General features: G+C 35.7%; 1 protein-coding gene across 13 annotated transcripts in view; it reads right to left on the minus strand.

The window, feature by feature from the left end:
• Positions 1–25,291, minus strand: part of BIRC6 (baculoviral IAP repeat containing 6) — a 221,939-nt gene that overhangs the window by 146,868 nt on the left and 49,780 nt on the right. For 9 of the 13 annotated variants that reach the window (XR_003412372.2, XM_027033512.2, XM_027033513.2 and 6 more), the window contains exons 10-22: positions 19,730–21,124; positions 14,833–14,982; positions 12,690–12,915; positions 11,738–11,898; positions 10,564–10,695; positions 9,939–10,070; positions 7,755–7,933; positions 6,626–6,759; positions 5,701–5,862; positions 5,472–5,603; positions 4,276–4,373; positions 2,719–2,866; positions 1,742–1,875 (exon numbers count right to left, since the gene is read on the minus strand). Coding sequence is in view for 12 of the 13 variants with exons in the window: in XM_027033512.2 (XP_026889313.2) it covers positions 1,742–1,875; positions 2,719–2,866; positions 4,276–4,373; positions 5,472–5,603; positions 5,701–5,862; positions 6,626–6,759; positions 7,755–7,933; positions 9,939–10,070; positions 10,564–10,695; positions 11,738–11,898; positions 12,690–12,915; positions 14,833–14,982; positions 19,730–21,124 (3,183 nt within the window). In the remaining variant the exon portion in view is untranslated. The remainder of the gene's footprint in view (positions 1–1,741; positions 1,876–2,718; positions 2,867–4,275; positions 4,374–5,471; positions 5,604–5,700; positions 5,863–6,625; positions 6,760–7,754; positions 7,934–9,938; positions 10,071–10,563; positions 10,696–11,737; positions 11,899–12,689; positions 12,916–14,832; positions 14,983–19,729; positions 21,125–25,291) is intronic. The other 4 variants (XM_027033515.2, XM_027033516.2, XM_027033514.2 and 1 more) reach the window with 2 other exon arrangements.

Consider the following 25,291-nt stretch of genomic DNA (forward strand, 5'->3'; position numbering starts at 1 on the left):
AGCCATAAAAAAGAATGAGATCTTGCTATCTGCAACATGAATGGAGCTAGAAAGTATTATGTTAAGCGAAGTAAGTTACAGAAAGACAAATACCATATGACTTCCACTCATATGTACAATTTAAGAAAGAAACAAAGGAAACAATCATAGGGAATAAAATAGAGAGGCAAACCAAGAAACAGACTTTGAACTACAGAGAACAAACTGACAGTTGCCAGACGGGAGGTGCGTGGGAGATGGTTAGACAAGAGCAATGCAGAAAGACCAGTTAGAACACTATTATTGTAGTCCATATTCAAGATGACTGGCTTTCCTGTAATCATGTGATCACGGGGGGTAAGAGAATAGATTTGAAATATATGATGGTGTAAAAAGAGACAGCCTCACTGTTGACAGCCTCACTGTGGAGGCTGAGAAAGAGGTATCAAGGATGACATTCAGATTTCTGATTTGTGCCAGTGATGCCATTAACTGAGAAAACAAATACTGCACATGGACCAATACCGAGGAATAAAATAACGAGACAATGATATGGAGACTTAGGTCATGATTTCTAAGTCCCTTCTTCTGGGTCTTCTTTATGGAATGTGCTACTCTAGCGAATTTGTTCCCTGGCTTGACCTGAGCTTTATGGTCTTCTCCTTACACTCTCTCCATTCTGAATCTGGTATACAGAAAGACACCTATACATCTAGTTCTAGCCGTTCCTCTGAATTCCACTCATAAACTAATGTGTCACTTGGACAGAGATAGAGCAGCATAAAATAGAGCCTAAGTCATCAAACAGAGGAAGACACATACATCCACAGCAACATAAACCATTAAAAAGCAAGTAACAGACCAGTAAGTATGATCTCTTTCATTAAAAATGTTCATGAACACGTGTAGCAAACAAGTCTACACAGCTAAACATCCTGTTACCAAAGGTAATCTAAGACGGTGGAAAGGTTGGAATTTAGGCACTTCACATATTATTTACATTTCTGTATTTGATTTTTCTCATGTGCTTTTTCTCGCAATTCATCTTTTAAAGTAAAAGAAACTGAAATTAACCCCAAAATTTACTTCTATTTAATGTGGTAATTATCTTAATATATTTACCAAAAATTCTAACATTGTGGTTTATTAGCAACACTTGTAGTAAGTTCAAATGGAAGAAAACAAAAAATAAAATAGTCATTGCCTTATTTAACAAAACTAGATAAACACCAAATTTATAGCACTTGGAAAGGTTATACAGTGTTATACACTCAATCCTAAAAGCATTCTTTCAGAAATGTAAACAAGAATACATGTAACACTGTACAAAGTTTATCTGAGTATGCCAGTAGATACAGAAAATTATTTTTCTTTCTGCATCTTTACTTATTATAATAAATATACATTAATTTTTATTTTTGATATATGAAACTATTCTTTAATTTTGGGGACATCAAAGGCATACCAAATAAAACTGAAAGGCTACAACAAATAATCAAATTTTAAATAGTCTCTTATGAGCATTAAAGTCATACTGACATGCAAGGAAACACAAAAAAACAAACAAAACAACCCTTGCAAAAATAACTTCAGTAATTTTTCTGAGAGGGGAGTTAAGAAACAAAGGCAGTTTCATGATTCACAGATGTTAACTTCTGAAGAATTTTAGTTTTTAAAAACAGAATGTCGTAACTACAATCTATTAAGTCAATGATAGCTTAAATAGAAGAAATAAAATTCAGAAATTCCTTTATGTTACTACCTGAAAGGACATCTGATAAATCAATTTCATCTGACTGGACACCAATGCTGCTGTTGTACACATTTTTACAAGAAGAGCCGCTCATTTCCAAATCAAAGAGGACTGGATCAAATGGTGAGCTATATAATCCATATCTGAAAAATAAAATAATGTCCTAACAATTTTCCTGTTGGCCATCTAATTAACAAATTACCTATTTACTTCCATTTGAAAGCAGTTTGACACAGGGCAAAAGGAAACACTAACCAGATTTAACCCACTAAATTCAGTGAATCTCAGTTATGTTCCCTGGAAACCTATACTCCAGAAGATGTGGTGCCAGAGACTCAACAAATGTGATTCCAATAAACTGGTAGCTAATGAACCAAGATTGAATCTTCATCTGCAGACTGAGGCAAGGAAGACATATCAGGCACCCTTCCCTCAACTCCATCATTAATTACATTGACTCAGCAGAAAGTACAAAGGCTTTGAGTAAAATCTGATCAAAATCAAGATTTCTCCTCTAAAAAGATTAAAAAATCATCATGTAAAATAAAAATACTTCAAATACTGAAGATCAGGCAAGAACTCAAATCTAACCATTAGCTATTTGTTTCATTATATTGGAAGTTTTTAGAAAAATCAACCAGCAGATGAAGAATAATAGTTAAGGCCTGTAAGCGATTTATATAACTTCAACCACAAAGTTTGAACAGTAGAGAAATTATCTTATGCTTCTTCAATTAACAAGAAACACCACTTTTAAGTATTTTAATACAATTAGTCCTCTGAATACTCATCTTCAGGACTTTCAAAATTGTTAAAAGGAATTATTTCAGAGAAAATAGAGGAAAAGAAAACCTTAGACTAATACTTAGAAAAAGGAAAAGCATTTATTAAATTGTTGCAGGCAAATATATATTTTAGCAATTCTGTGCAAAGCTGGTATCATATCCTGAAAGATCCATTATTAGTCACTACGTATATTAAAATACCTTGTCTGAAGTAAAGCTTCCATTGGCGTTAGCCTGTCCTGTAACTGTTTGGACACAGCAGTAAGCAAAGATGCACAAGCTGTACTGCACCCAGCCAAATCTTCATCTTTAACATAATTCAGTAAGACAAAATACCAATAGACAGAACCTGAAAACAATAAAAGCAAATCAATGTTTCTTTTCCTCATTTTTCTCTAACAAAGAGAACATCATATTACATATTTATCAGTTAAGTCCCCTTACGAAACAACTTACAAAGAAGGACCACCTCTTTGGAGGACTCTAAGAGGACAGTGACAGGGAATCTCCCATTTTTTAAGAAGTTTATCAAGTCAACCTAGTCATTCAGGTTTTCACTAACTTGAGATGACTCTGAGGGACATTTTAGAATAGCTGGAGAAGTACAGAAAAGTCTTCCAAACGATCCTCCCTGAAATACTGTTTGGTTTATACTATAATTTTCAAAAACAATGGATGGCAATGAGCTCCTAGCAAGTAAATATAGTTATGCTATACCGCCAGTTAGACACAGACCAACACAGCTCAAAAGATGATCATCATGGTGTATTCTAAGGCTCTTCTGTAAAATTTGAGATATCTAAGTACACCCCAGAATTTAAGCATCCTATCTTGAAGACCATCCTCAAAAAAAAAACAATTTTAAACTGCAAAGACTATTAAAGTGAGTGACCAAGTCCAAAACATCCTACTCTGTAGAACATAAAAGGTAACCATTTTACACAAAATATGTTCAAGGAAAATATAAATAGATTCTTTATCCAAATTAATGATAATATAACCACTTATCAACTAACTTTGAACAGTTTTTTTCTATAATACCACAAAGATCAAATCCTTGTGAAATATATTTATCTCATTGAGACAACTTGTTGAATAAACTGATTATTAAACAAAAGACTGTAAAAAATGTCTACAAAAAGATAATGTTAGGTTTAGAAGGACAAATTAGTAGCTCTTTATAGCAACTAAAATGGCACAAAACATTGAAAATACTTGTAAAATTTTTATTGCTTTATATATGTGCTATTTTAGGGGGACTGCTTTATAAAGTGCTACTTGATAACTACATTCATTCTTTTCTTTTTCTACATTCATTCTTGAATTGCATGTTTACAGTCTTCAGGTGCTTTAAAAACCTACTGGCCCCTTTTCTAGTTTGCCAAAGTCCCAGCAACCACACACAATACACGCACGGACCATTTTCCTTAGGTCATCTCTCTGCACCTGCTGGCATTTTAGCAAATTTGGGAAGATGTGATCTATAGTCTGTGAACAACCAAACAACTCAACAATTTGAATGAGGTATAGAAAATGTATGAATTGAGACGACTTGCTATTTACTTAACTCTCCCACTTTTCCAAGCAGTATTACTGAACAGAGTATCTGCCCACCTTCTCACAATCTGCCAACCCTTAGAGAAGCTAGAGAAAAAAGAGGGGCTAACTGAGGGGAAAATGTTGACTACATAATCTCAAATATATTGTGAGATATTTCCTATGACTACTGTTATTTGTGAGTAAACTAATTTCACATACCACCAGTTGCTGCTGCAGGTAAAAATGACATATTCTCAAGTAAGGCCTTCAACAGAACAGATCCAAATCCTGGTTGACACGGGTCACATTTGCCATTACTGAAAAAATTTAGAAGAAAAAAACTTAAATGTATCACCCAATGTCTAAATTCAATCCTAAACATGCTGTAGTACCTAAAACTAAATTTTAAAATGTATTCATACAGATTACAAGAAAAATCTGCCTTAAAGCCCCATATACATGCAGAAAGAACACAAGGACTGATTATACTGAAGGTCTTTGTCACGGTTTTCCTTTGCATTAAACCATTCTCTTCACCAAAAAGGATTAACAAGCAGGCATAGGCATTACTGACTATCAGTTTTTAAACATTTCCTAGATGGTTTAAGTCTCAGGGTCTAGAAGAAAGGTCTACACAATGTTACAAATAAACCTGGTAAGAATGTCACGTAACAGGGAATAATGCCTCAGGTGAAGAATCAAACGACAATCAGGGAAGATAAAAAGTGGGGGAAGGGTTCCCCTTACAAAACTTCCCAAAATGCTACCAATAGGTAAAGAAGCCTGGTAGACTTCTTTTATTAAAAGACTTATGCAAGTCGACATTTTCCCCCTAAAAACCTAAAATTCTTTCTTAGAATCTCAATAATCCTCAGGGCACCTGAGTGGTTCAGTCGGTTTAGCATCCAACTCTTGATTTCAGCTCATATCATGATATCAGAGTTTGTTCCAGAGTTCAAGCGCCACACTGGGCCTCACGTTGACCTTGGAATTCTCTCCCCTCCCCAGCCCCTCCCCTACCCTTCCCCTGTTCGTGTTTTTTCTCTCTCTGAAAATAAGTAAATAAACTTAAAAAACAACAACAACAAAAAAAAAACCAAGAATCTTGGGCACCCAGGTAGCTCAGGTGGTTAACCATCTGACTTTGCCTCAGGTCACGATCTTCTGGTTCATGAGTTTGAGCCTCACATAAGGCCATCTGGCACGCTCTCGCTCTCAAAAATAAATAAATATTTAAAAAAAAAAAAAAAAAAGACTGAGTAACCCTCATCAACTTTCGAGATTTTTTTAACTTATGAAAATTCTTCTGTTATACATTCATTCACCAAGTATCAAATTACACTACAGACACAGCATCACCTATCAAACTATAGCTGCACCTACAAAGTGTACTTTCAACTTAAAAAACCACTAACCTAATGCACAAGGCTAGAAATCGGGCACACTTATGGGCTATGCTGCGTCCCGCCTCAAAGAAGCATACACGCACAATGTCTGAAAGACATTTTCGTGTTTTTGAAAGCAGGCTCTCATTTCCTTCTTTGGAGCTGCAAAACAATAGCAGATGTTTAGACTCATCTTGAACTTCTACTCATAATCTCCAAATAGTTATCATCAGTTGTTAGTAAAATCTTAATTATTAACCTTCCAGGTCCATTCGAATGTACTCCAGCTAACCAACAAAGGGTATCCAACACAAGGCTCTGGGCATGTTCTGTGATTTGGCCATCATCTGCTTTTCTACAAAGAGTGTTAAGAAGCTTCTCGTGAAATTCTGAAAACTGTAACATAGCACATCGTTGCACTCTAAAAAACAGAAGATATAAACACATTAACAACCAAAATAGAACAGTTATGACTAAACCTACCACAACCTGGTTATTTGAAATCATGAATATCACAATTTAAAATATGTTTTTGAAAATTAAATATTAACAATGGAATGTTGACCTATTAATTTAAGGTTATGGTATTAAAAGGTCAAAACAACATATAAGCAATACTTCGTTTATAGAAAGTTTTAAAAGAAATGAAGTTTACAATAATGTACTATATTCTGACAAAGAGTGAATAAACCTTCAAATTATATTTATGTCTTTCCTCGTTCTACAAATATTATATTCCTGGTATATACCAAGCACTGTACAATAAACCAATGAAGTAGGAAAATAATTCATACCCTCATTGAGATTACAAATACTTAAGTGAAATGGAGACCAAACAAAAATTTTCAAGTAAAAGATTTAAAAATTTTATGTGTGGGATGCCTGGGTGGTTCAGTTTGTTAAGCGTCCAACTTTGGCTCAGTCATGAACTCGAGGTTACTGAGTTCAAGCCCCATGTCGGGCTCTGTGCTAACAGCTCAGAGCCTGGAGCCTGCTTCAGGTTCCGTGACTCCCTGTCTCTCTGCCCCCGCCCTGCCCGTCCCCCGCTCACACTTTGTCTCTCACATAAATAAACATAAAAAAAATTTTTTTTTCCATTTTACGTGTGTGTGTTAACGTTTATTAGAATTCATCCTTTGTATATTTATTACCAAGAGAATAGCAGAAGAAGGAAATGAGGTTACCTTTCCTTAGAAATTGAAGTTTTCTTAAATCTTCGAATGGTGACTGAGACCTCTTGCAGTAAGTCACAGCCCCGGAGGTTCTCAGATTTGCGGGCGCTACTTGAATTTTCATTCTTAACGTTAGATGATTTTTCCTAAACATACAAAAACAAATAACTCAATGAACAAACAAATGAAACTAAAAAAGCATTTACCATTTAAATAAAGTTTTTTTAAAAAGGAAAATAACTGTATTATGACTATCAAAACAGAAATATCAAATTAAAATGAAAGCTTTTACCCTCATATTCAGTAAATGACTAATTTCCCCCAGTATTTATAACGGGGAAAAAACAAAGTGGCTGTTTTAAAGGCAATAACCCAATGATTATAGATTAGAAAGCCAAAGTCCTGAGTCCAAGTCCCAGCCACAGCACTTAGAAGCGATATGAAATATGACAGCTCCCCATCTCCAAGGTTCACTCACTTTCAATATGAAAAATGGAGATAATAATAGCACCTGCTCTGCCTACCTCAGAGTTATTTTGAGGATTAAATCAGATAAAGTACACAGAAGTCCTTGAAAAATTGGAAGACCTATACAAATATAAGATGATTGGTGTTACTAATATTGCTATTGTTGCTTATGAATAATGATGATAGAGAAACAAAAATCTCCAGAGTTCAGGAAAATCCAAGATTAGACAATTATGAAGAGACTGCATGGTACACAGCTAGTTGCAGAAAATCAACCTTGAAATTAGGATTCATCTCTAACATTACTCCCCAACTTCTCTTCCTGCATCCTCCCAAATGTTTACCCAAAAAAAAGTGGTGAGTTACCAGTAAAGGACATAGAAACAAACTCTAAAACCTAAACAAAGAGGTATTATGGTCTAAAACAATTATAAAGGGAAATATCTGCTAACAATTAGTCTGCTGAGCATACTTTATAAACGCTTGCTTACAGTTAATTCAAAATAGATTCTTCTTAATTGTATATTTAAAGTCAGTCACTGCAAGGAAAAAGTATAAACAAAGTGCCTATTAAAAAATCAATAAAGGGTCATACTACTTCAAGAGTGTGTCAGATCTTGTCCACCATGTCTATAATAGCACTGCTGTAGTTCAAAATGGCACAGCTTCATACCTTGCCTGCTGCAACTTTTGCCAAGAGTGAAGCAAGTGAATAACCCTTGTTACTCTGGTGTTTTAAGGATGGAAGTCTTACTACCGGGCGAATACCACCATTACAGATCTCATCGGTTCCTCTTTCATTTACTGCCTTGACGTGGATTAAAAAGGAACGGTATTTTCCTCCTGCCATACCTAGAGGAGCCAACACAGAATGGGAAAAATAACCAAATCACCAAAAGAACGAATTGTTTTTCACCTTAACAGAGCAAGTTATGTAATTAATTCCACAAATTTTCAAATTATTGAGTCTAATCACTGAATAACCTTCATATGTTGGTAGCAAAATAACAAAAAGCACAGGGGCTATACAACAGAAGACAGAAAATTCTGACTAAATGTTACAAACATTTTGCATATCTTTCCCTGGCGAAATGATACATTTTAATAACATTTTATCAACTATGGGAAAAACACAAAGATAAAACTACCTTTCAGTGAGCACCACTGATCGATAATGGAAGGTATCATTCTGTGAATGCATCCGGTCCTCTTACACACACACGCACACAGACATACGCACATATACATGAGCACAAAAAGCACAGGCTTTGGCGTCACGACCTGGGTCTGAATAATGGCTCAGTTATTTATTAGACATGTGCCCGATAATCTCCTGTGGTTCAGTTCCTTCAAATGTAAAATGGGAATAAGGGTACCTACCTCAAAAGTACCTAAAACACAATTGTGCATGGCACAAAGAGAGCACTCAATAAATACTGGTCGTTACTATCACCAGTACATTTTGCTTCCTTTTAACTAAACTGAGATCATACCACACAATCCATATATAAAATATACTGCAAAAATAACCTCAAATTAATACACTCACCAGTAAACCATCAGCCTATTGTTATCTCACAGGTATTAAATCCTTCTGTAATTACAAAAGCTACCTTTGTTGTTTTCCACTGATCCACCTGCCTTCTGTGCTAACATTACACTGTTATAATCTTATTGTTGTGTTATTACTCTTTGTTTTAGTATCTGACAAGACCCTCCCTCTCTGTTTTCTTTTTCCAAACCTCTTTGACCCAGATTTTCCTTTTACTCTAAAAATTTAGCAATCATTTTCTCCAGTACCAAAGATTTCTGGAGAATTTGGAAAGGAAAAAAAAACCATCTTCAGTAAATTCTAGGAAAGTTAACACTTTTCAATTTAGTCTTTTGAAATACATGTCATATAATTCCACCCTCCATTTTGTCAAAGCCAACATCTTTATATTCATATACAAATTTACGTTTCACAGTCTCATTCAACAAAAGCTAAGTTATACTCTCAGCAATACGAGAGATCTTATTAGTCTTGCTCACTGCTGTACCCCAGCACGTAGCATAACACACCACAGGAGGTCATAAACTTAATGAATGAATGAGCTGTAGTCAAGAGAGCACATTAAAACTCGTATACAACACATACTATGCATCTAACGGTAAATGTGTAAATGCGGACAGCTACTACGAAGGGAATGTACACAAATGAAAACCGTTGTTATTTAGGTGGTGAGGTACTTTCTGGTTTGAGGAAGGATCACCACATCCCATCCCACATCCAAACTTACTTTAATAATCAAGGTAGGTACTTTGTTGGCTTTTTTAATTTACTGGGAAATGAAGGCTGATATATAAACATCCTGCTACTGTAATATCTATCATCTACATAAGAGCCAATTACTTTTAAATACACATTAATTAAAATGTGTATATGTGAGAAACTCAATAATTACATCTGATGTTATCAAAACTCTTCTATAAAAACCCTCAAGAGGAAATATTACAACAATAAAAATAAATAAATAAAATACAACAAATCAAGACAGAGAACTCTAAGTTGACGGGAAAGGCAACCATGCCAGAACATGTCACCTGGTTACTCAAAAAAGCTCTGCTATATCACACTAAGTCTGCAAATATTCATTTTTTTTATGCTTTCTCAAAAAGTACTGAAACCTCCAAAACACAGAAAGTAGTATCAGAGTCACTTCTGAGAAGAAGGGACCTCAGTTATCAGGAAACTGGTGCAACTATTAATGCAAATCCCAAACAAAAAAGTATCTTAGTTTTGTGAGACCAGTTTAAAAAAATCTATTTCACATTTGTGGCATTATCTATCCTGCTTTCGTAAAATATGTTACTTCACCTTTAACAAGTTTGGGGCTTGTTAATGTCAACATCCCAGCATGCCCTGAGAGATCAAGGCCACTAGCAAGCCATACTGGTCCACACAGAATGTCTTCTTTGTGATCTTCTAAAAATGGACACAATCTAAGACCTAAAAAGAAAAAAACATCATTTTCTTTTAAATTAGCTTATAATTTAAAAATAAGTAATAAGCAAATATCTATCCCATTTATGATACCACCACACAATATACCATAATTCGAATGTGTTCAAGTAAGAATTCACTATCATGCTAAGGAAATATAGTCAAAGATCTGATATATTTTCACATATCTGACATATGTTGCTTTCCATTCCCATATTATTTACATTCACCTTGATTTTCCAAAAATATTATAAAACCATGACATGATTTTAAATCTTGGGATATTAAAAAACAAGAATGCAAGTATTAGCGCAGCTGTGTTCACAAAGATGAGCTGAAAGTTAAAGCATATTGCCAAAGCGGAATTACAGGTTATTTTTTAATTGTATTTTTAAAACCATGTTTTTGCAAGCCATAAGGAAATCTTTGCCCAACATGATGCATTTTGGATCACTATTCCTTTTACTGTCATGGACAACAGCTCTGTAATTTCACTCACACTGTGATTCCTCTACATCCATGTGCTGCATTTCTTCATTCAAATCAACCAGGGACGGTTTCCCATTTTGTTCCACTTCAATGTTAAGAGCTGGAGACAAAGGAAAGGTGATCTGCCTATCTACTGCTGTTTCTAGAGGATAAAAATATTAGTAAACTTAATTTTGCTTAATATCAATAATTTATGTGCCTGAAATTCTAAAACCTTGTTATATTGGGAACTACTGTGATTTTTATCACAGATGCTACAAAATGGTTGTCAGAAGAAGAAAAAAATTAGGTCCCATTGTTTCATACACTATTCTCTCTTTTAATGGAATTCAATATTCACCTGAGAAATAATGTGCTGGCAACTAAACTAAAAGTTCATACCCTAGGCTGCAGAGTACAAACACCTGCACAGTTTTCAAAACACCAGTGCCTAAATCCTAGACCCAATTAAAATAGAATCTGTCATGATTCAAAAAAAATGCACCCCCCCCCACACACACACGTATTTTTGAAAATAAGGAATTTTTCGTGTTTCATTGTTTCTACCCCCTGGTGTAAAGCAGCCATGTGATATGGTAATATGAAATTATCTACAGCCTTTTAAATTGACCGATTAAGCAGTAAACACCAGACAGTAACGTCTAGTTCCCAACATGTTACATGTGTACAATCTATTCAACAAACTCAAAATACCAAAGTCTGAACTTGTGTAAAAAAAAAAAAAAAAGCAAATAAAGAATAAAGTTGGGTGTATTTCTGGCATTATGTGAAAGGCTGAGTTTCACCAATAGTCTTGAGAGTATATGACTTCATTAACAAAGTTCTTTTCCCAATTGGGTCTCCACGTAGGAAGAAAAACATGTAAGTCTAGTAGTGATGAAAGTGAAACTAATTTAGAAAGGAACTAACTGAATTTCCCAAATAGCATAATTACATTATTCCAGTTTATGCATTTCCATACAATACTGAACTACCAAAAACCTCTAAAATGTTCTAGAAGTAACTTTTTCTAAAATAAAACGACCAGGAGCAGAGCAGAAAACAAATATGGGGGTTGGGGAGAGAGCAGAGAGGAGGCAGGGGAGGGATATGAAACCTAGACAATCAAGTTGAAAATCAGTTTGTTTGTTTTTTAAAGAAATAAACTGCAAAATCTTCAAATATAAATTCTGATTCATTCTTACCATTGACTTTCCCTAAGCCCGGAGCTTTATTTTTCAGCAGTGTCACTTGTATCTGCGGAATATTGGTGATGTTTGAGTTCAAAACAAATTTGAAGTCCACATGTCCAACCATACAGGCTTTAGGTAGAACCAGTTCAAACACATGTTCATCCCAGCTATTGCTGTCAAATAAGGGGGAAAATGCTAAATACAGCAAAAATCTTTCGCTGACCAAAACCACATTGTCATTAACACTTTTCATATTCTTGGATTTGCAGCCTCCAACAAAACTCAGTGCCTCTCAATGGGATCAAGAGAGAAGACAAGCAGCTCCCAAAAGAGAGGTTAATCTTAGCACAATAATTGATCTTACCTTAGAAAGTGACACCTACCCTGTGAACTGAACATTATAATAAACCCTGTTTCTTACACTATGGAGCATTATGCATCAGAATTGTCTGCAGATTCCTGAGCCACACCCGAAATCTATGAGTGGGGTCCCAGGAATCTGCATTTTAAAACAAGAACTTCTTGGGGCGTGTGGGTGGCTCAGTCAGTTAAGTGTCTGACTCTTGCCCTTGGCTTAGGTCATGATCTCACGGTCTGTGGGATCGAGCCCCACACCACGCTCTGCGCTGACAGCTTACTGTCTTTCTATCCCCACTAGGATAGAAATTCCAACGACAACCATATTACTAGTGTCTACAGGAGTGACTGCACAAAGCAACCATTTATCTATCTAGTAAATCAACTTGTGAACTGAGTGACCAAACTAATTGCAATGGTGGATTACTCTCACTATTTTATCCTACAACTAAGAATATAGAAATTTCCAAAATTAAGGTGACAAATGAAAAGAAAAAAGTTATTAATAGAAAAAGTTAAGAGAAACAATATATTTAAGAATTTTATGTTGCCTCTAACAAATATATAATGTAGACTTAAAATTTAATACCCTGAAACAATGTTTTACCTGTCAGTCTGTAGCTTCCAAGTTCTAGTATGCTGAGCAGCATCTCCGTGGTGTTGCTGATGTAAATGTTGAGGATGCCTCCTTTGCTGCTGTTCTTGCTGAACTTCTACCCAGCATGGAGGAACAGTGGCTGAAAACCGTGGGGTCAAAGTCTCAAAGCGGGTTAGCTCCACTAGAGATGTCAGGATGTCAAGGGTGAATGGCTGGTCCACCAATAAATCAACTCCTTAACAACAGTAAATATTGAATTTGAAATAGGTTTTTAAAACAAAGTAGTTTTAATCTGTGTTTTGTCTAATCAATTACAACAACTGCAAAAATCCTGAAAGGTGTTATATATATACATACACACACACATATATATATGTGTGTGTGTGTGTATATATATATACACACACACACGTATATGTACATATATGTGTGTGTGTGTATATATATATGCATGTGTGTGTGTGTGTGTGTGTGTGTATATATATATATTTTTTTTTTTTTTTAATTTTTCAGAAAGACAGAGACAGGTCAAATAGAGGAGGGGTAGAGAGAGAGAGAGGAAGAGAGAAAAACCCAAGCAGGGTCTGCGCTGCCAGCAAAGAGCCAGACATGGGGCTCAAACTCACGAAACTGTGAGATCAGGATTTGAGCCAAAACCAAGAGTTGGACACTTAACCAAATGAGCCACCCAGGTGCCTCTCTTGAGAGTTATTAATGAGAGCTAAGAGATCTACAGGCAAATGAAGAAACTAGCACTGACTACATAATGGCCACAATGAAAATCCACTTGAATATTTTAGATTGCAGACAGGGTACCTCTTACTGGACAAACCCAAACTCAACCTGTTAGAAGAGCCTTGACTGGGGTGCCTGGGCGGCTCAGTCGGTTGAGCATCCAACTCTTGATATCAGCTCAAGTCATGACCCCAGGGTTGTGGGATCGAGCCATGAGTTGGGCTCTGTGCTGAGCATAGAGTCTGCTTAAGATATTCTCTCTCTCTCTCTCTCTCTCTCTCTCTCTCTCTTGCTTCCCCCTTCTAGCCTTCTCCCCTGCTTGTGTGTTCTCTCAAAAATAAAAATAAAAATAAAGAGAAAAAATAGTCCTGACTGAGATCTAACCAGCCCTAAGTTAATAAGGGCAACAAAAGTAGTGCTGAAAGGCAAGCCAAATCTGTATCAAACCAATAAATAACTTTTAGACTTTGTTATTTACAAAACAAAATGCTAAGCATCAGTAAGAACATAACATCTGCCCTTTTTTACTTCATAAAGAAGTAATTTTAAAAAGGCAAAGCTATACTGATGGCAAATAAATACTTACAAGCTAAAAGCTTAGGGAATAAAATGTGTTAAGAGCTAAGGGTAAAACATTAACAGCACTAACAGCATTAACTGTGGAAGCACAAAGAAGAGTTCAGGGTAACATGTAAACAGCATGAAATGGAATCATATACTTAAGAAATCATGAAAAATTTATTGTAACTAAACACAGAGAATAAAATTATAGAGTTACTTCAAAGAAGTCCACAAAGCAAATTAGAATTTCAACAGGAGTAACATATTAGCATTACTTTTTCTGAAAAAGCAGCTCTGGAGGGCAGTATAGAAAGAACATAGATAGGAGAAGACGTACGAACAACAAACAAAAACAAACCTGTGTAATGATGCACAATGGAGCAACAAAAATCTGAATATCGTGCCCCAGGGAGAGAGTATTTTTTTAGCTTTTCAATTCCAGTAGTGACATTAGTAATATTAGCCACTCCATTGATTTTATACTCACTTAATGAACTCCTCTATTTCATGCTACTTCCCTCCCTAACTACACCAAAAGCTCCTTAATGGCCAAAATTGTGTTTTTGCCTCTTAGGTGACATGGCCAATATTGGCCAACCTACCACAGGTGAAAAAGCATTTTTTATTTTAATGTTTACAACAATTTCTAACTACAGAAAAAAATAGTGACATATAATAAACAAAATCAAGCCTAGTAAAAGAATGGCAACCAGGAAATGAATTCCCTCAACTAAGTAACCAACAGTTGACTGTAAAAACTGAAAGAATGTTTAAGATTATTTAAGTAAGAATCAGAAACCTTTGAACATCACAAGAATTTCTGTTTTAAGAGTCATTTAAAAACTCAGTATCATACCTGAAATGCCAGGACTTGAAGGATTTGATAAAGGTTTGGAACCTTCTGAAGATGGTTCTATTCCTTTAGAAAGAGCTCCATCCACTAGTATATCAGCTTCATCAATATCGTCACAAGCTCCTCCAATTTGGAGAAAATGAAGCTCACCGCCTACAGTGTAGTAAAATTTTATCAACAAAGGCACACAGAGTATGGGTAAACATACAAGTGCACACTACATAGGTAAGAAACTTAATTTAGTATCATTCAACAGGCAGATAAAGGGGGCTGCCAAAGTGACATATCTCCCAGAATTTAGAAATTAAGTTGACAAGGCACTTCAAAATGAAAATGTAATAAAGAAAATGGCAAACACATAAACATATATGAAAACAGTTATTTACCTAGTACTAACTACATGTAAAACACTTAAATGCTTAAAAATTCATTTAATCTTCACAAAAACCCTTGAGATAAGGACTATTACTGTGACCACTTTACAGATAAGGAAACTGATGCACCAGCTCTGTATCTCAGAAGCAACGAAAATAGAGTCTTAATTTTTTGAAGTATTCATAATGAAATAAATTCAATTTCTATTTTTTATATCTCTCACATAAAAAAACTGAAAGCAAACTTAGCAAATATTTAAGACAAAAATCAATGGATAAAAGTATATTCTAACAAAAGTATTTAGAGATTCACTTCCACCACGACAGAACAGAGAATAAGGAAGATGATAAATCCACTTCCTGAAAACCAACTACAAAGCTAGACAAAACTGTCCTTCAACCAGGGTGGGTGGGGCAAGCCATGAAAACCAGAAGGACTGCTACTGCAGAGAAGACAGCTGTCAGTTTAAAGGGCTCAGTCGCAACAAAAATGAGGTGTATCAGCTCTGCTACCTGAAGTCAAGACCCTGTCTGGAGCAATCAAAGCACTTAATAGAAAGTTGTAAGAAGTGAAAAGAAACATAGGGGGCTTGGTAAACTCTCCACATACTACACAAGGATCAGAGGTTGTACACATGCGTAGCAAAACCAGACCCGGCCCAAGCTATCCATATATTCTCAGTCAACTAAGTCCCATGCATATGCAGAAAAGATGTGAGAGGGCATAACATAAAATAAAAACAAAGAAAACAAAAGCCAAGGCACACCTGGATACAGACTTACTGGTGAGGTTACTTAGGCACAATCACTTATCAAAATCTTTGGCTGACCACTAAGCCACGTGGACACAGAGGCAACAAACGAATAATTTAAAAATTAAAACCAGGGGGATAAAATGACGGGAGACATGACTGCAAGACTGAAAAGAAACAAATTACAGAAATATAGTCCTGGTGGGTTAGCAAACAAACAAAGCAACAACAACCTCCAAAGTGGGGGGAATCAGAATCCAGAATTCTACAATGTTATTTAAAACATTCAGTATTAAATTAAGAATTGTAAGACATGTGAATAAAGAGTGACCCATGCCTAAGGAAAACAAAATCACTGAGAAATATCTCTGAGTTCCCAAGATTTAGATTTGGCAGACAAGGACTTCAAAGAAGCCACTGTGAATATTTTTACAGAATAACAGGAAATCAGGTATGGAGAATTACAGGAACAAATGGTGGAAATGACTCAACAAGTGAAGAATCTCAACAACAAAAAATTATTTTAAAGAACAAAAGGGAAATTCTGGAGTTGAAACATAAAATTCCTAAAATGAAAAGTTCACCAGAGAGACTCAAAGCAGATTTGAGATGGCAGAAGGAATCATAAAATAAAAACTGAGTATAACTAATTAGCCAATCTGAATAAAAGAAAAAGATTTTTTTTAAGTGAAAATCATCTCAGATACATAGGACAGATCAAGTATAAGAGGGTACATGTAATGGGAATTCCAGAAAAAAGAGAAGAGAACAAGGCAAGGGGGAAACTGATGAAATACTGGGAAAAAACTCCCAAATGTGAAGAAAAACATTACACTGCAAATCCAACCAATTCAATGAACTTCAAGTAGGAGAAATACAAAGAGATTCACAGATACCTATGTTATAGTCAAACTGCTCCAAGTTACTCAATGAGAAAATCTTAAATGCAACAAGTTAAATATGACTCATCAGGTGGAATAACTACGATGCAAAATGAAACAAGTGCAGAAATAGTCAACCAATAACTCTACATTCAGTACTACCCTCAACGATGAAAGAAAACAATACCAAATTTACACACACACACACACACACACACACACACACACACACACACACACACGTGTACCAGAAATGATAAGGTGGTAAACACAATGTATATTTTTTCTCATTTCTTTGAAAACTTTTTCCAAAGACAAAGATGGTAGAAAACAACTTTTTGGTTGGGTTTATAACTTATCTAAATGTAAAATATATAAAACCATAGTGGCACAAGAGGACAAGAGAAAAAAAGATCAAAGTATATTTTACTAGAATTAAGTAATTAGCATTATTCTAAAGTAGACTGTGACAAATTAAATCACTAAGAACAGAACTCCAAAAAAAAGTATTTAAAAAACAATATATAAACAAAGGCAGCAGTAACGTCACACCAAACAGCTGAGTGGGAAGTTCTAGGTAGGGAGCTCTAGAGGTCAGCTACTGAACTAGAAAGAGTGACTGAGAAATCAACTATTTCCGAACTCTGGAACCCAACCAGAAACAGCAATCAGAGGATGCTTCATAAAAGGAAAGGCTGCTGATCTTCCCTGAAAGTAGAACCCACCGCCACCCCCCATTCCTCAGCCCTGTGCCAGCCATGGGGAAAGTGGCCCACACTTCTGGAGTGGCTGGCTGGTGGCAGGGTGGCCAGTAGTGACCTTATTTCCTTGTTTCACATACAGGTATATGTATGTGTATGTATATTCTATTTGTGAACTTTAATCAAACACAGCCGCATCAAATCTACCTTTAAGTACATTATTACTATTTGAAATTAACTTACAACATTAGTTATAGATTTTAATCAAAAGGTTCAATAATTCTCCACGAGACAACAAGTTTTATGTTATCTGAATATACTCTTAGGACAGTGTCATGTCCATCTGATTCAGTCTGCAAACCTTTTTAAAAATTTTACAACTGCTTTATGGACTGTCCTATACATTTTAACACATCAACTTTTCTTTCCTGTTTTTTGTTACTAATATTTTCAAATGCATCTTCATCAGTTAATCCTTGAAGAACTAGGGGATAATTTTCAAAGTGATTAATCTCGCAAGCTTTTTCTTGTCCTTCGATTCATCTGGATAAGTTCTCTCTCACATGAGATCAATTCCTAGAACTTTTCATTATCCAAACTCCAAGAACACATTAACCTGTTTAAACACTACTTCTCCTCTGACTCACCAAAAGCATATCTCATCAAATAATTAAAATCATTAAACCCGGACTGCATTTCTGGAAAATATAGTATCTTACACAGATGTGCCCTGGGGCAGGGTCACTCAGGTTTCAAATCCACTCTGGATGGCCTATGGCAAAGTAAAATTGTTTTCATTTTTAAAATCTTTCACATTTAAAGATTCCAAAAGCCTCAATGTACAAGACTTTGGCTTTTGTTACATTCTGGCAATATAATGTAGTTTAAGCACCCGGACAACAGATACCCCAGGTATGAATGCTGACTCTGTCATTTATTAGCTCTGTGACTTAGGCAAGTTACTTAACCTCTCTTTCCTTCAGTTTCCTTATCTGTAAAATGGAGACAGTAATTGTATATACCTCATAAAGTTGGCACGATGACTAAATAAATTAACAGAAGTAAAGTTCTCACAACAGTGAACAGGCACATACGTAATCAATGAATTCAAGTTATCCTTCATACCACATAGTATTTTAATGATTTTTCTAAACTTTATTAACTCTAATTCAAAGTTTTATTGAAGTTATTCTGCATTGCTCATTTTTTAAATTAATCTATTTGGATTTTGATGTTATATCAAGATTTTTCTTCCCCTTATTTCACTAGATGTATTCCAAACAAGGCAATCTGAATGAACCACTATATTCACCACTACCCTTCTTGGCCAAACTCTTGGAATCTTTATGAAAGTGAGGAAAAACTCAGGTTACTTCTTCCCAAGAACCACAAGTGAGATGGATAACTTCCTCACACCCAGTTCCTCTCTGAAGCACTGGTTACAGTTACCTGGGTTTCAAACATCTCCTGGCCCTAAACTCCTACTACACTATCAATAAGACTATTCATTGTGCCTATTATGATCAGCAATCCTTTTCAAAAATGGCTTTATCTTTCCAACTTAAAATATATAAAATAAGAAAGGAGAAGGGAAAATGCACACTGTTTGTTACTCTGTATGGGGCCTCAGATGTTGCAAAACTGATTTAACTATCAGCCAAAGGTTGGGAGTAAATCAGACAAGGAAAGTTTATTTGGCAAAACTAGTAATTTGTTAAATATTTTTATTTCAGGAGGAAATAATGACCAGTATATGCTCTATGCCAAAAACTGTACATACATTATCTCATTTAATTCTAAGAAGCCTAAAAACAGGCCTTCTGATCCTCATTTATAAATACACAAAGGTTTACTGAGTTCAAAGTAACTTGCCCAAAGCCACAAATTTGAGCAGATGCAGAGTCAGGACTCACAGAAACAACAGCAGGTTATTTTCTTGAGGTTAAAGCAGAGAAGATACTTTCTGAGAGACTTATTAACTTATTTACAATTAGAATCCTTACCTAGGGCAGTAGAAAAAAGTTTTAAAATGTTAAAACAGTAGAAAGATTTACCACTTCATTCTAAAAAAAAAACATATTTCACTGCATCTATATGGATCTAAAATTCATACTAGGTATGCACATAAGTGAATGCCACATACACAGATTTTATAAGATTTGTAGAAGAACCAAACAAACCCATCTGCTTACCTTTGGTGCATGCACACAGCCTGTCTGTACCCGAGCAGTAAATGACAGAAACAAATGTGTCCTGTTCTTCAGTGCCCTCCTTTTTGGGAGGTTCCACTTTGGCCAAAATTTCAAAATTTGAAAGATCTAATATTTTTACATATCCTCCCTGAGTGGTTATTACCAGGTGTCCAAGAGTAGAAATATCAGCCTTTTTTTCTCTTTCAATGCCATTCTTTGAGGTTAACTGCATTTCCTCAACAGGCTCCTCACAGTCATCTTCTCGATTATCCAATATATCTGGTGGAAGCAAAATGAGCGAGGTAATTGTGTCCTGGGGGTCTTTGATATGTTGGATTTTTATTGGCTCCTCTTCTAAAGTCACTATCCGAGTGGCATAATTCATTTTATAAAGTATTAAATATCCACCACTAACGTTCCTCTGCTCAGGCTGTATTATCAAAGGAGTCTGTACGTCTGCTGGTGATTCATGTTGGATTACACTAATATTTGCACCATTCACTACAGCAAGATTTGATTCCAGCTCGCCTTTCCGTCTATTACATAGTGCAGAGTTTAATTTATTTAAATTATTCAAGGCCTCTACTTGATTTATTGCACTCAAGGATTCAACAGGGCATGTCCGTAGTCCTACCAACAAATGAATTCCATCAGCACAAGGAGTTATGGAGTCTATACAAAGATTCTCCTCCTCTGCAAACTTTGGCAGCCTCAAGCACTGAACCAAAGTCCCAGGCTTGGGAAACACAGAGTTCCACTTCTCAGAATCTGGAGAGGTAAGGTTGGCTGCTGCATCTGCAAATTGCTGAATATAAGTCACAGGAGGATCCTGCAACAACAACTGCTCCTGACTATCCAGCTCCATTTCAATAATCTGTGGAACTGTAAAACCATCATCGTGCAAACTTTTACTCATTATATTGTTCATCTGTGAAAATATTTTTCCTGCTTTCTCATCAGATTCCTTGATACTATAAAGAAGCAAAATGGGTAAAGTCCTCCTTACCAGAGGAGAATTTAATTCTGAATTAGTACAGGACTCATTGTCAGTTGACCCTTGTTCTGATATACTTTCACCCTGAGTTCTGCTTAAACCATCCAGTGACCTGTGAGAATTACTACTAATGGGTGAGGTAGCAGGAGATTTATATGTTAATAAACCTCCAGCTAATAAACAAGGAAAGGGAATGTTGTGTTGTTCCTGGTGCTTTTCCTTTGTCTTTTCACTCTTAGAGTTTGTTAAGCAAGGATTTGCCCCAAGTTCTTCAAGATCCTTAACAGTATCTTCAAGCACATTTGCAACAATCTCCCACTGGAGTTTTTCAGGCTGCTGGAGAATGCTGAGTGCTGTTATATCAAGGCTCACTTCCATGGCTTCCTTCTGTGATGTGTGCCCTTTGAAAAGGAACAATATTCATTAGAATTGGCCTTGAGAATGCAAATCAAAAATCTTTAGTAGGGGCACCTAGGTGGTTCAGCTGGTTAAGCGTTTGACATCAGCTCAGGACATGATCTCGTGGTTCATGGGTTCGAGCCCCACATCGGGCTCTCTGCTGGCAGCACAGACCCTGCTTCTGATCCACTGTCTCCCTCTCTCTGTCCCTCCCCTGCCTCAAACTCGCTTTCTCTCTCAAACATAAATAAATATTAAAAAAAAAAGAAAAAATCTTTAGTATATGGGGCATCTAGGTAACTTAGTTGGTTAAGTGTTCAACTCTTGGTTTCAGCTCAGATCATGATCTCACGGTTCGTGAGTTACATACAGCCCCATGTCGGGCTAAGCACGGACAGTGCTGAGCCTGCTTGGGATTCTCTTCCTCCCTCTCTCTGTGCCCCTCCCCTGCTCACTCACTGTCTCTCTCTCAAAATAAATAAACTTAAAAAAAATCTTTACTATAATGCTTTCATTAATTTTCTTTTTTTACACATCTAATCAGTGCATTATAATTACATAAGTGGAAGAATTTTAAGTATTTAAAGGGAAGTTAACCAAATCCGATATAAATTTACTGAGGAAAACCACTGAGGCCATTTAAGAGAGTCAAAATCATTTTCAAGTCAGAATATATTCTCCTGACAATGTAAGCAAACCTTCCTCCCTTTTTAATTTAGGAGAATGGTTAAAGAATGGAGACGTTATTGGCATCAAAATAATACGAGTTCTGCCCTTCAATTCTAAACCAAAAAACACTGCATACCATTATAACTGTCACTTAATCACTTTATAGAATATCCACGAAGTGTTATTATAGGGTCAGTTCCTTCTCCTTTACCATTTAAAAGGAGTCATAGCATCCTCTACTCTCTCCCACCCTACCATGCTAATTATCAGTTGATTATCATAGTACACAATGTAACTCTAAGCTCAGCTTAGAAAAAAATTATAACTACAAAGGAAAAGTTCCAAAAATATGTCATTTTAAAGAGAAGCACAAATGTCTTCTGTGTTATCTGCTAATTTATACTATGTTTAGAGTCAACTACATTACCCCTTAATAAATGACCTTTTGTGTACTGTGTGCTCAAGCTGCCCCCTTATAAAGAGCACAAAAGTCATTTCTCAGTCTCAACACTCCAAACGTGCCATGTCTCTCTACACACAACCCTGTAAGAGAGGTCACTCAACCCCTAAACCAGATATAATCTCTTGATGCTGAACTGAAAGTCTGAATCAATCTGCTTTTTTCCCACTTGCAAAAAATACTATCAGTCAGGCGACAACATTATTAGCAACAATAACAGCTAAGTATTTATGACAAAAAAAAACAGTGGAACTGGCTTTATAAATTTAGATAAGAATACAAAACAGTAAAGGAAATAAATATAAAATAATCAAGGAAACTTGCATGAAAGTTTGAAAGCTGCCTAAGTAAAAGAACATGCAAGTGAGATTCATGGAACATCATACACTTAACACTGAAAGTTCTGTTCACACCATTTCTGTTACTAAATCATCTACTACTTCTTCAAAATGCTCAGTGACAGCTTTATCTATTATTTCCCATTTTCTGAGGATAATCTTCTCACTTCAAATAATGTCACTTTTATGACCTAAAAATGAAACCATTTCTAGTTAAACAGAAGAAAATTTTGATTATACACTCAGCAATTTAATTGTCCTAATGGAACTGTTCATTTATTTAACCACTCATTTGGCTACAGTCATATGCAGTCTGTCCATATTGCCATGTATTAAGTCTAATTTAGATGTGAATTTAGATTTGAAATTAAAAGTTGACAGTAAGATTCTGATAACATGTAGTACGCTATAACCAATCTTGAGGATGCTCAACTATTAACTGAACTAAACTGAAACTTTTTAAATTATTTATTTTAAGTTACGGTCAGAAATCTATTTTAGTTTGTCTATCTACAGAGACATAAAAACAAAATAACCATAATTTACATACATTAACACACATTTAAGAAATAGAAGGTGGGAGGCACCTGGGTGGCTCAGTCAGTTAAGTGTCCGACTTCAGCTCAGGTCATGATCTCACGGTTCGTGAGTTCCAGCCCCGCGTCAGGTTCTGTGCTGACGGCTCAGAGCCTGGAGCTTGCTTTGCATTCTGTGTCTCCCTCTTTCTCTGCCCCTCCCTCACCCATGCTCGCTCGCTTGCTCTCTCTCAAAAATAAAAACACTAAAAAAAATAGAAGGTGGGACTATTAATAAAGAAAGGCAATACAAGAAGTGGCATTATTACTCTGCTTCTTCCCAACTACTTAAGCATTCTATTTCAGAAGATGACAAAGCACAGTAACAACTGTTAGTACAGTAAGAAAATCTGTTATCTCATCTCATAAATTCTCAAACCTACTGGACTACCAAACAAGTGTTTATACTATACACGTACAAACAGACTGCAATACAATATTGTCCTGATAATCATTTTGGGAAACCAACAGTTCTATATGCCAAACCTCCTGAGGGTAGCAATGAGGTTTTACCTAAGTATTTTTCTAAAACTATCAAATTTCAGTTTGAACTCCTCTTCAATCTCCTGTCACACACTCTTCCCACTCTTTACAAGAAGCAATATATCCTTACTACTATTACCTATATCCTCGGTAATATTGCCCAAAGGCCAAACTTTTCTCTCTGACATCATCTAGATAACTTCAAAAGTCATAACCTTCACATGAAAACAGGTAAAAGTCTCTTAGTCTCCATCACATTTTTGAAATTAAGAAATACATTCCACAATTCTTCAGACCACATCATTCACTTTGATGGGAATCATCTAAAGTTGGTAAATGTTAAGTTTTGAAATAGCATCTATGACTTATTTTAGATACCTCAGGAAAAGAACACATCTTCTGTTCATATCACAAGCTTCCATAAACTCACCAATAATCTTTCAATATAATAAAATTAACTTAGAAGATACAGTAATCCCCCCTTCATAGGCGGGGGATATGTTCCAAGATCCCCAGTGCACACCTGAAACTGTGGATACTATCGAACCCTATATATATTACATTTTATTCATATACATACATATGATAAAGTGTAATTTACAAAAGAGGCACACTAAGAGATTAACAGCAACAGCTAATAATAAAATAGAACAATTATAATAATATCCTGTAATAAAAGTTATGTCAATGTGGTCCCCCTCAAAATATCTTACTATACTGTACTCACTCTTCTTGTGATGATGTGAGATAAAAGGCCTACATGAGGAGATGATAAAATGCCTATGGGAGGAGATGAAGTGAGGTGAATGACATAGGCACTGTCTCGTAGCATTATGGTACTACTGACCTTCTGACCACATCAGAAGGAAGGTCGTCTGCTTCAGGATGGACCACAGGTAACTGAAACCATGGAAAGCGAAACCACAAGTAGGAGGGAGGGGACTACTGTACATATTTTCCTACAAATGAATTAACTAGTTATAAATCCTACAAGGAGGGAATTAAAAACTTTGAACCAGAAGGATTTTTTTCTCTTACCATAGCTACCTTTTAACACTACATATGGACAACAATCCCAAACCTAAATGAGGTATCACAGAGAAAGTCAACAAAAATACATGGTGACTTTCTTAGATACTGGAAAGTGAGGTAAACAGGACTATAGTATCTAAAGGAAGTGTGAAAGAGCAACTAGGCATAGATGAAACAGATAAAAGTAGAAAAGGGAAAAGGAAAGAGACCAAAGAGACATTATAATTACAAAAATACCTACTGAGATCCTTAGACCCAGAGAAAAGAACAAAGCTACAGCATACAAAGGAAAGGTTATGGTTAGAATCAAAAACTTTGAGAGCAGAAAAAGGAAAATTTAGTTCAAACACTTCACTTTTCAAAGGAAAAACTAAGGCCCAGAGAGTTTGACTTGACAAGACACAAGAGTTAGTAGAAGGGGTCAAGTTCTAAACAGGTCTCCAGGTGACCTGTGACCAGTTTATTATTTTTATCAGATTAAGAAAATGCAATTGTAGCTCTTTTCTGTTTTTACAAAAGGACAACAAAATGGGAAAACAGCACTGTCTTCATCAAACCAAATTTTTTTTTGATGAATCTATTCTTTATTTTTCAAGAGCTAATGATACAATT

Source organism: Acinonyx jubatus, chromosome A3, assembly GCF_027475565.1.
Source record: "Acinonyx jubatus isolate Ajub_Pintada_27869175 chromosome A3, VMU_Ajub_asm_v1.0, whole genome shotgun sequence".
Lineage (NCBI taxonomy): Eukaryota > Metazoa > Chordata > Mammalia > Carnivora > Felidae > Acinonyx > Acinonyx jubatus.